Genomic DNA, 11731 nt, shown 5'->3' with positions numbered 1-11731 from the left:
CACGACAAAAAATTAAAATGTTTATATCTCTGAAGACAAAAAATCTGTAAAAAAAAAAAGAATAAAACCTTAAGTGAATGTTGGAAATTAGTCTTTTTGATGTTCTTATTAAAGTGTTTTTGGAGTTTATTATACTACTAGCAACCGGATGGTTTTTTCCTTTTAGCTTTTAGATATTTGAGGAAAAAAACAGATGACAAAAAACAAACAAAAAAACAAGAATTTTTATTTTTGTTCACTTTTATTTGTCCATGCTGTACAATGGCAGAGTCCTCTGAATATAATTTATTCTATTTCGAACTACGCATGCAGTATATGTGGCCTATTGCAGGAGGATATTTTGTAAATGTAGATTTTGTTGTATTAGGTCACCCTAGTAATAAGAGGAAAGGGGATTCATACCCTTTTGGTGGAACAAATACTGCAATAAATTTTCTACTTCTCTTTGTCACTTGTCTGCTCAAACTGTTGATCCAATCTGTTCATCTTGCCAAAGTGAAGAAAATCATTGGACGGATATGACTGAGAGAGTCTTTACATGATGTCAGATTATAGGATTTTTGTCCAAAGGATGATCATTTTATCACAGTTTTTCCTAAAGTGTGCATAAGGTGATTTATAGTATAGTTTTTGATTTTGCTGAATCATATTATACAAACCTGTCAGGCAACTTAAGTATTAGAGTCGAAAGTTGTCAGAGGACTTTTCTTATATTTTTTAGATCTCATCCTCATGTACAAATGAAGCATTTTTACATGCATATGAGAGTGCTGCTGTCCTTACATTTGATAAGCATATATACACTATTCCACCACATCCCAAAGGTACTCTGTGGATTAAGATTTTCTAACTGTAGGGGTCATTTGAGTGCAATGAACTCATGTTCAAGAAAGCAGTTCGAGATGATTTGGGTTTGTGACTTGGTGCATTATTTTGCTGAAAGTGGTAAACTGGTCATGAAGGGATGGACATGGTCTGCAGCGGTACTCATGTAGGCTGTGGTGTTTAAACCATGGTGGTAAAAACTGGCTCAAAGGGTGACAAGAAAATATACTATACACTATTACATTACCAGCATCCTGAACACTTGATAAAAGACAGGACAGCTCCATGCTTTCATGGGGTTTTTTTTATCAGAAATTCTGACAACCAACTTTATCTACCGGTATATAGTGCCAAATCACAACAACAGTCACCTCAATGCACTTTATATTGTAAGGAAAGTACCCTACAATAACATGGACAAAACTTCAACAATCAGATGACCCCACCTATGAGCAAGCACTTGGCAATGGTGGGAAGGAAAAACTACCTTTTAATGGGAAGAAACCTTTGGCAGAACCAGGCTCAAGGAGGTGCAGCTGTCTGCCAGACCACTTGGGGATGAGTGGAGGGGACACGAGAAACGGCACGCTATGGAAGAGGGTCAAGTCGTGTTGTAATCTATAATAACTACGTTTTTTAAATAAACGCAGAAAGTGAAATGCAGCGAGTAAAGAAGAAACACTCGATGCATCAGGGGAAGCCTAGGCCCTTTCCAATCTTCTGTTGTCCAATTTTGTGCCCTTGGGAACTGTAACCCCCTTAGTATCCTGTTCTTAACTGATAGCAGTGGTACCTGGTGTTGTCTTCTGCTGTAGTGTGTAACCTATGCTGTATAGACTGTCTATACCAACAAGCTTGTAAATAGAAAAAAATAATATTGAGTTGAACTGAGTTCCGTTTGCCGCGATCCACAACAGTTCCGGTTTTTGTGTGGCTTCTTGGTAAAGTTGCTCTTCTGCATACATTTCTTGTAACAAGGCATTATTTGAGTTACTGTTGCCTTCATATCATGCCAAAGCAGTCTGACCATTCTTTGACCTGAAATGAACTAGGCATTTTCTCTGCTGCTCACTGGATATTTTCTCTTTTTTGGATCATTCTCTGTAAACCCTACAGATGGTTTTGCGGGAAAATCCCAGCAGATCAGCTGTTTCTGAAACACGGAGCACCGTTTCTGGCACTATCAATCATGCCGTTCGGAGTCACTTAAAGCACCTTTCTTTCCCATTCTGATGCTTACTTTCAACTATAGTATGTCACCTTGAGCGTGTCTACATCTAAAATATCTAAAACCTGCAGGACAGGCCTGGAGTTCCCCAATCCGATCGAATCCATAGACGCGGCATCAATCCGAGCGGAACTTTCTTGGACTAAATGGCTCTCCGTACTGCTGTGATGTCACCACCCTCCAGTATTTATATGGTTTTTTGGCGGGGTGAGCAAATCTGCTCGGAAGTTCTGTTCATTTTGTAAACACAAGTGACAAAAAATGGAGCGGTAAGTTAAACTTTGGCCAAGAAAATAAGTGCCAAACAACATTCTGACAAAATATAATGTTTCTGGGCACCTAAGCTAACGAAGTTCAAATTCATTTGCTGTCATTGTTTGCGGACGTTAGCGACCGTTAGTTTAAACGTTGTCGCAGCGGTTAATTCAACAATGTTCACAACTATAACACTATTTATCGAGTAAAACACGACGTATTCGTGGTATTGGGTTAGGTCTAGTGAACTTCGACTATCTGAAATATTACAGAAGTTACGGCGCTAGTTAGCAAACAATGCTACTTCATTACGTTCCTGAAGTGTATGTCAACCTTAACGGAGAGTTGTCATTCATTTACAAATGTGGCCAACATCCTCTCCTTAATGGGCGGTGTTGTGTACTCGGCGAACAGTTGTGAATCACTGGAGTGTCTTTCATAAAACATGTTCCCATTTTGTGATACTTTCTCCAGTGTAAGGCTGAGTCGAGTCAAAGGTAGCAGACCATCGGAGCAGTCGCTGCGAGTGCAAGACAGCAACAGGATGAGCTTGATGTATACGACGCCTCAGAGGTTTGTTTAAAGAAACTTGACCTGTAATAAATTCAGCTCTACAATTACACTACTTAGTTCACTCATCTATTTGATAAACAGCTGATTGTTGTAACCCAATGCTTTTAATAAGGGGTTGTCTCCACAACATTCAATTAACATGGCTTAATTTGGACCACACAGTCTGTTTAGAAATGCGTTGTGACAGACTGGGACTTACTGGTTTGGGTTATATGATATAATATTGATATTGTGATATTGTATACATGGGGTAAAGCAGGGATGGGGAAGTTATATTTATTAACTCATGACGAAAGATGGCTCACTAGGTATTAGCAAATTAATTATTCAAGTTTTTTTTTTTTGTTTTTTTTCTTCTCAGTAAACAGCCTTCATTTGGAAAGCTCAACATACCAAAACCGCAGTCTGGGACCTCTGAAAGACGGACCAGTTTCTTTGGTCCGAGGTATATCTGAATTTTCCAAAACTCGGTTACACTGTTGCTACAAAATGACTACTTTTGTAAAATCCTCAGGTGATTGGGCTTAGATATTAGCTTAGATATTAGAAATTTGAAAATAAAATGAAGATTACAAACGTTCCTAAAACAAGTAAAAAGTGGAATAAGTTAATTAACCCACTCAGGGTAAAATGACTGACGTATCTTAAATTTAAAAAATATATTTATGCTTTTTCATTAAAAAAACAAAAACAATTCTCTGCAATGCCTTGATTTAAGTGTGAATATATTGTAACTCCCTTTGTAAATTAAAAAATAAAACTGCTCTTTGACATTTTAATAGGACTAGTGGAGTCGGCATGCCTCGCAACAGCACCATGTCAGGGTTTGGAGGAACTGAGAAGATAAAAGATGCTCGACCTCTACACGATAAGTCTTATGTTCAGCAATGCATCAGGCAGCTGCACGAGGTAAAAACATAAACTGTGTCTGTGTAAAGTGGACTGTGAAATAAGGGACTGCAACATGCACCTTATTTCATTTAGCTGCTTAGCATTTTTACCACACCTCTGATGGATAACTTTACCACACAAGGGGTCTTAAATGATTGCAGAATAAATTTTAGTTTGTATTTTAACAGTGTATTTCTTTCATATGATCTAGTTCTTGACAGAGCAGGGTTACCCGGGCACTTTGTCATCCAAGACCCTCCAGTCTCCATCCACCAAGGAGTTTGTGAAGATGTTTGAATTCATCTACTGCCAGCTAGACCCAACCTTTGAGATGCCAAACTCAAAAGTTGAAGAGGAGGTTCCTGCTCTCTTTAAAACCTTGGGGTAAAATGTGTACTGTTAACAGCTGTTGTTGTTGTTGTTGTTGTTAAACCCCCTCCCCACACTTAAAAGAAAAAGTTAAAGGATATATTATGAAATATCTTGTCTCATTTTCTGTAGTTTAAGAAACTTTCCTGACTTGCTCTGTTTTGGCATCTTGTTTAAGGTACCCATTCGTTCTCTCCAAGTGTTCCATGTATTCTGTTGGAGCTCCCCATACCTGGCCTCAGGCTCTGGGGGCTCTCATGTGGCTTATTGATAATGTCAAGGTGAGAAATGACATTAAATCTCCAAGTACATTGGATCGTTATCGTTTAAAACAAAGTTCACATGCACTAAATATCAAATGCCCCACAAGAAAATGTGGAAGCTAAAGGTCAGCATGTTTTCTTTATTTTTAATGTGTTTCTGCATCAGATCAACTGGAGTTTGAGCAAACAGGAGCTGCTGTTCAGTGACTTCAATGAAGGCGAAAATATTGAAGAAGGTTCTGAGTTTAACAAGGTACAGGAACTTTACAGTGTGAAAACTATGAAAAATAAAATAATGTATACTGACAGGTTAAGAAAGTGGTGTAAGCCCACTTTATATAGTTACTGGCACTGTACATTTTGTAGGCAATCATGTGTCGTGTCTGTGTTGTTCAGCAAAGCTAGTGTGATTATTATATTGTAAGTTTGTCTTAATGTTCTTTCTTCATATGTAGCTCTTCCTGGACTACACAGCTGAGACATATTCCAAGTTCATGCAAGGTGATGACACATTTGAGGAAGAAGATGAAGCATTCCTCGTTAAACTGAGTAAGAACAACATCTCTGTGTAAAATTATTCTCCATACAAAAGGAGGGAATATGTAATTGTCTGTGGTTGTTTTTCTGTCTGTTTTTTAGCAGTCTGGTGTCCACAGTCGTCAAGATATTATTTTTAGATTTTGTAGATACCAATAATAGCTTGAGCTCTTTTATTTGAGTGAAAATTGGATAAAGGTCACACTAAATGATGTGAAAATTGGTAAAAATGTTATATTAACCATTCTTTATGGATCTTCTTTAAACTTCACAACAGTATACTTGGCCTTGGGGGACATGAGTACTCAGGTTAGCTAAGCATTTGGCCTTGATTTTCCTGTTAACCCAGGTGGTATTCTTAATTCAGTGACATTTGTCTAGACTGCACCTACAAAAAGGCAAAAACTGTGTCTGATTTAATTTGCCTGTTATCCCCTTTAATGCACTGCACCAAGTGCTGTCTGAAAGGCTTTTAACGAGGATAGTGTTTGCTTGTGTTCACAGAGAAGCTTTACAACGTTGACGAGGCCCTGCTGGTCACGATGGAGGAGAAACACAGAATCCTTACTGATGAGGTTGAAAAACTGGAGAAGGAGAGTCAGACTGTAATAATTTTTCCTTTTTTTCCCAGTATTTTGTCTTTAGGCTGGAATGAATTGTGTACCCAGTTGTGTTGACGTGTTCTGTGTCCTCCTGAGCAGGACCGTCTTATGACGAAGAGGATGGAAAAGATGAAGCTGCAGGCAGATCTCAAGAAACTCCAGAGCTATCGTGCCAGCTTGGATTCTTTTAAAGACAACCTGGAGAAAAAAGACTCAGAACTGAATGCTGAGCTGGAGATTTCTAGTAAATAACACATTTGATCTAACCATGTTAGCAAGCCACGTCTTTGGCAAAAAGCACTGGATTCTGTGATTATGCGATTATATCTGGATTAGTCAACTTAACAATGTTTGTCTTTAGAGTTACTTAAATTAAGCAAAGACTGCACAGTATTCAGGTTCAAAGTGGTAGATGGTTATTGAAGGTAAGATAAGAGTGGTGTGGTCAGTGGGAGTTACTGACTCCTGAATATTAAACATATAGTGAACATTTTATGGGTATTGTTTTTAGTCAGCCACCTGGAAACTCTGAAACATGAGAGGAATGAACTGCAGCACCTCCTGCAAAATCAGAAGTTTACTCCAGCTGATGTTGAGAGGATCAACAGAGAGAAGAGGGAACTTCAGCAGACCATCTCCAGTCTCACCAAGTCTCTGGAGAACGCTGAGCAGCATAAGTGGAATGAAGAGATTGCACTGGCCAAAGTGAAAGAGAAGGTACTATTTACATCTTGTATATGTGCAAAGAGGGGCAGCTGTAGTCCTGTTTGGTTAGCTGGTTTTGAGTAAATGTTTACATTTTAGGAAAATATTATTTAGTGCATCTGTGTCAGTGTTCTACCCATTTTATAGTCTGGGTAGACTGTTGACATCAAACATTCATCATCATTTTAAAAACAGTATCTGTGTTTTTTACTTTTTTTTTTTCTCTTCCTTTTCTTTTCCATCAACACCAATCGTCTGTGTTCCAGGCAGAGTTGAAGCTGGCAGAGTACCACAAGCTGGCACGTAAACTGAAGCTGATACCGATTTCTGCAGAGAACGCCTGTGGTCACGATTTCGAGATCCGGCCTTTTGAATGCGGAGCCGGCAGCATGGTTCAGTGTAAAACACAGATACAGGTGACTCCAGTTAAAATTCTGTTTACGCAGCTTTTTACAAGAGCAAATCTTAAGAAATTCACCAGACACAACTTGCTTCCCTCTAATTAAATATACTTCCATATTCAGGTTGTAGCTTTACATGATGGTGTTTCTGTGTAATTGTTCTGATCAGATGCAACTAAGAAAGTTGGTTGGAGATGTTGAGGAGGAGAACAGTCGATTAACCAACATGAAACTCAGTTTGGAGGAGTCTTGTGAACAGGTAACAAAAATTTGATAGTGCTGTATCATATCTGTTTCTGGTATTTGTGAAGTAGTCACATATTAACCTGTTTGCACGGCAGCACTTATAATTTGTGTTATTTTTGTCTGTTAGGTAAATTCTATCATCACGGATAAGACCAATGATCTGAAGCAGCTGAGAGAGCAGATCCGCAAGCTAGACGAACGATTGGAGGGAGAAAAGCAGGTATTGTCCCGTATTCTGCAACACGACAGTGAAAGTTTCCACTGAACAAAATTATACCCACGTTAATAAAATATAGCTTTGTAACTCCCAAAGAGCTATCAACGCTTCAAACTAATAAACCCATTCATAGTGGAAAAAAGACACTTTCTCCTAGGAGAGGGAGGAAATATTTTTTTCTTCTCCTGGGCAACAACCTAAGAAGAAAATGCACAGTAGTTTTTCATAAACATGTTGCCGTGTTGTATGTTTGTATAGGAGCTGGCCCGAGAAGAACAGGAATGGGCGGCAGAGATGGAGTCTGTGGAAAACCACCGTAAACTTCTCGAGAAGAAAGTTAATTATGGTTATGACGAGTCTGTGCAGCAGCTGAAAGCAGCACAGCAACAGTAAGCAACAACAATATATGTACCATATTTCTATTTCTTCAAGATTCTTCTTGCTATAGAGATTGACAGACCACGTGACTTTCGCGCATTGCTTTGTGGGTACCCGTGGCAACAAAATCAAAACACTGCATCAAGCGCTAGTATTTCCAGCACCGGTAATCATTAATTCTGCGGTTTTAATCCCTACTTGCATTTTATTTGGCCCCAAAACAGTTATCTACAAAACGACAGAGAACACGGCAGGTCCATACAAAGACAGACTTGACGAAAAGGCAAAAAAAAAGTATGAGGGAAAAAAATCAAAGGAGTGAAAGGGTCAGACCCATACGAGCATACAGAGTGGAGTAAGGATGTTAGCGTGCTGCCCAACTTTCATCACACACATATTTATTATTATATGGTCCTAAGTTTTAGTGCATACACTCACAAAATGTTTAGTAACTTCAGACCCCTGCAACAAGCAGGTTGCAAGGTGATTTGGACTATTCCATTTCACAGCTGTTGTTAATTTTTTTCCCTTTATCTCCTGTCCAGGCAAATGCAATCTATTTGTCTTTTCAGGTTGTAGTATTACACAACATTTTCAGATCTAATAGAAATAAAATGAGTGTTTTGTAATTCATTCAATTTATTGTCTTTATTTATAACTGGCATTATTGTTTCATTCTATTATAGAATCTTACAAGAAAGAGGCATTGTATTTCATTGTGCTTTATTAGCTGCTTCGGTAAAAAAACTAATCAACAATGCAAAAAAACAACAACAAACAACAACAAACAATGCAAAACAACATACTGGAAAACAGTTATTCATCACTTGATTGCTTCAATACAACACTTGGGCACATATATGTGGGGCTTTCTCTCTCTCTCTCTCTCTCTCTCTCTCTCTCTCTCTCTCTCTCTCCCCCCCCCCCTCCGATCAAATCTCACTGTGGTAGCAGCTTTACACTCCGTCTGACCCAGGTTGATAGAGGGGGCCCACTCTGGATCACAAAGCCACAGTAAACAAAGCAGTATAGCACAACAAATTCAAATCAATATAAGACTTATTTGTAACCTACATCGACAATTATGTTATGATAAATTGTGTAATAACTACTACAAAACATGCTTGGAGCAGACTAACATGTGAGCTGGAGTGTTCTGGGACGTTATATTTGGTCTTTGAATGGCTGCAATCCAGGCCATCCGTCGGCTCTTTGTTACTTCGGAAACGTGGCTTAAACAATTTCTCTTCCACGATGTAATCCGATAACAACCGATCTCTTTATCCGTCGGCTTCCTGTGGCTGTCATGCGACCGGCTATTGTAGTTAATAATACAACAGCTTCTTGCCTTTTTTTTTTTTTTTTGTGTTTCTTTTTATGGCTGTGTGACTGTTTTCATGTGAAAGCCTGCGTGCGCTAGTACCGCTTGCCACTCGCTCCCAATCCTTTGCCGCTTTACCCCTGAATGACGTCACATTTTATATCTCTATATATTCAAAATCATCACAAGTAGTCCTGAAAATACAGATTCATCATTTAATGAAACAAAGGTGAACTTTATTGTGAATGATGTGTCTGTTTATTCCAGTTGATGAGATTTAAGACTTGTTTCTGTCACAAGGTACCACCTCGTGCTGCAGGAGACCAATGAAGAGAGGCGAACAGTCGCTAACAACCTGGCGTCTGTTTTTACCACAGCTGCCAACCACTTGTCAATTACAGAGGTAACGTTCCTACACCTCTCTCTTGTTCTCCACAAGAGAGTGTCTCAGGACATGAGCTTAAATTTACACAAAGCTGTGAGTTTCTGACAGTACAAAACATTCATTTTACATCAAAGTAAAAGGCAAAAGCACTCTGATTTTAGGTTTCCCTGCCGTTCTTCCCCAGAAACATCACAGCTATAGGACAGATTAGATTATACTTGAAGTGTTTGTGCCTTAAATTTATAACAATGGATAATACTAATACTGAACTTCAATTTGATTTGTACTAAATGCATAACAAAAAAATGTACAACTACAAAGAATCTGTATAGAATAACTGAACTATCTAAATCTGTGTTTCTGAATTTGTATTTTTGTAATACTTTTATATCTTACACGTGAATTATACTTCTGCATCAGATCTACATCATAACTCTCGGCATAACCGGAACCCCATTTTAGTCCTGCTACATAACCTGATGTGCACCTCCTGAAAAATGCAACTACATGTTGGGTCAACGCATACCTCAACCACTGCAATGGTGTGGAAGGTTTAGGTGTGGGTATATAAGTTTCCGGTTACCACGCAAGTTAGGATGTGCATTTCTGGCAGAAGTCTAAAGCTGTAGACCCCAATCACACAATTCTAGAGAGACCAGTCAGTGAACATCTGGCAACATATGGCTAGAAAGGGAAAATGTGTGTTCCATAGCAGGTTGCCAGTGATTGCTGGAGTTTAATGGCTGTCCCAAGTCCCAGTCACACAAGCCTAGAGATCTGTGTGATCAGTGACCCCCTGGTACCCAGCAAAAAATGCTGACTTGTGTGGAAACACTTACATTATTTGCCAAATTGTAATGAAACTGAAAAGTGCAAACTGGCAATGGTGAATGTAGAAGAAGCTGCACATCGAGAAATGTGTTGCTTTCAGCTGTAATGCACAGCTTTTGCTTTGAAGATTAAATTCTTCATTTTTCAGTTTGCATCACTTTTTTTTTTTTTTTTTTTTTTTTTTTTTTTTTTTTTTTTTTAGATTTTATTACAGCTTGGAGCGTAAATAACAAGTTTTTGTGTATAAATTGGCATCTTCCATGCAAACTACAGGCAGTCACAGCAATCCACTGGGGGGAAAAAAGCAGGTTTGTAGTGCAGCACCTTCTTTGCAACAGATTTCTGGAAATGGCCACTTGCAGGCATCGTCGAAAACACATTTTTCTATGGCAACGGGGGGGTTGCCAGGGTTGCCGACCAGTTTCTAGGCCTGTATGGCTGAGGCCTTAATGTGAATCTGTAAAAAAAAATGCAGCAATATTTATGCTGCATATTACTTTGTACCCTCAACGCTGTCTCCTGTGCTTCCTCTACAACAGAAATGCCTGGAGGATCTGCACAGCAGAGTGCAGCGGATCTGCTCAAAGGCTGTTGAAGAAGACGAGGCTGCCATTCAGAAGCTCCAGGAAACTCTTAAGGACTTCATGTCCAAGGCAAAAAATGTATAAAGGTGGCATGAAGATGGCAAGCAGAGATGATTATAAGTGTTTGGATTTCCTGTTATTTGTATTTTCAGAGTGTTCAGATCTTAGGACAACAGAGAAATGGAGTTATTCATTTGGACTTGACGAACTTGACAAAGAATATAAAATGGGTTAACACATTTTTACAAATCTGAATGATTAAAAAAAGATTCCAAGTTATTGTGTTTTTTTTTTCTTTTTTTTTTTCTCTCAGTAGTTATCCATGTTTGTGTATTACCATATGTTTGCGTGTTCTGTCTTTCTATATAAATGTTATGTACACAGTCAAGCTTAATTGAAACCCCTAACTTTTTTTATTATTGTAGTTTGTTGAGGGTTTTTTTTTTTTTTTTTTTTTTTTTTTTTTTTAAAACAGTAATTGACTATTTTTAGATAATTATCGTAGAACCTACCAAAAGGAGAAAAATGTCTTCCATCTCACTTGTAACACAGCCTGATCAGCATTCCAGACTGATCAGTTGTCTCGCTTCATGTGTGACTGCATCGCGTTGTTTCCGGTCTCGCACATTGAGATAATGTCCTGTGTTATGATTGGCTATAATTTATCAAAGACAACCTGCTTGAGTCCCACAACAAAGTTGTAGCTCAAGAGATGTGATGATTTGTGAATGCATCCCTGCTGAAACTACAGAGCAGCAGTTAAAATAACAATTGACATTTTTAAATAGTTGGGATCGGGCGGGGGGTTACATAGATTTGCGATACTGCAAATAAACTTTTAGCTCTTAAGTTATATTTGATATAATAAAAGATGAAAATTGAAAAGAAATGTAGCGCTTGTCCTGTGCTGAATCTGTAATCGACATGTAGAATTTAGTCCTCATTGCGATCATGTACCTCAGAACTTATGTTGTATTGAAGCCACTAGATGGCAGCACACACCAGCTGCTCAAATGTTTCAAGTTGCTTCTCGCCTGACTGAAAAAGGAGATCACTAAAACAATGATGATTTTATATAATGGTGGAAAAACTGAATTTCTTACCTCCATATTCTAGTGCG

The 11731-nt window shown here is 38.5% G+C and overlaps 1 protein-coding gene across 1 annotated transcript; it reads left to right on the top strand.

The window, feature by feature from the left end:
• Positions 1–2164: 2164 nt before the first annotated feature.
• ndc80 (NDC80 kinetochore complex component) lies at positions 2165–11500 on the top strand. The gene is made up of 17 exons (XM_080895272.1): positions 2165–2322; positions 2783–2881; positions 3243–3326; positions 3664–3790; positions 3984–4156; positions 4320–4422; positions 4571–4657; positions 4860–4953; positions 5446–5546; positions 5643–5787; positions 6055–6260; positions 6515–6664; positions 6819–6908; positions 7023–7115; positions 7371–7501; positions 9112–9214; positions 10567–11500. The coding sequence occupies exons 1-17, from the start codon at positions 2315–2317 to the stop codon at positions 10693–10695; spliced, it is 1923 nt and encodes a 640-aa protein (XP_080751398.1). The 5' UTR covers positions 2165–2314; the 3' UTR covers positions 10696–11500.
• The last annotated feature ends 231 nt before the right edge of the window (positions 11501–11731 follow it).

Source organism: Rhamphochromis sp. 'chilingali', assembly GCF_963969265.1.
Source record: "Rhamphochromis sp. 'chilingali' genome assembly, chromosome: 10".
Taxonomy (NCBI): domain Eukaryota; kingdom Metazoa; phylum Chordata; class Actinopteri; order Cichliformes; family Cichlidae; genus Rhamphochromis; species Rhamphochromis sp. 'chilingali'.
This window is presented reverse-complemented; position numbering and strand designations above follow the sequence as displayed.

Bases quoted from the DNA above. Each gene is read 5' to 3' on its own strand.
- ndc80 (XM_080895272.1), top strand. The intron at 4,658-4,859 runs GTACAGGAACTT...CTTCATATGTAG, and splicing joins AAGGTTCTGAGTTTAACAAG to CTCTTCCTGGACTACACAGC. The intron at 7,502-9,111 runs GTAAGCAACAAC...TTCTGTCACAAG, and splicing joins CTGAAAGCAGCACAGCAACA to GTACCACCTCGTGCTGCAGG.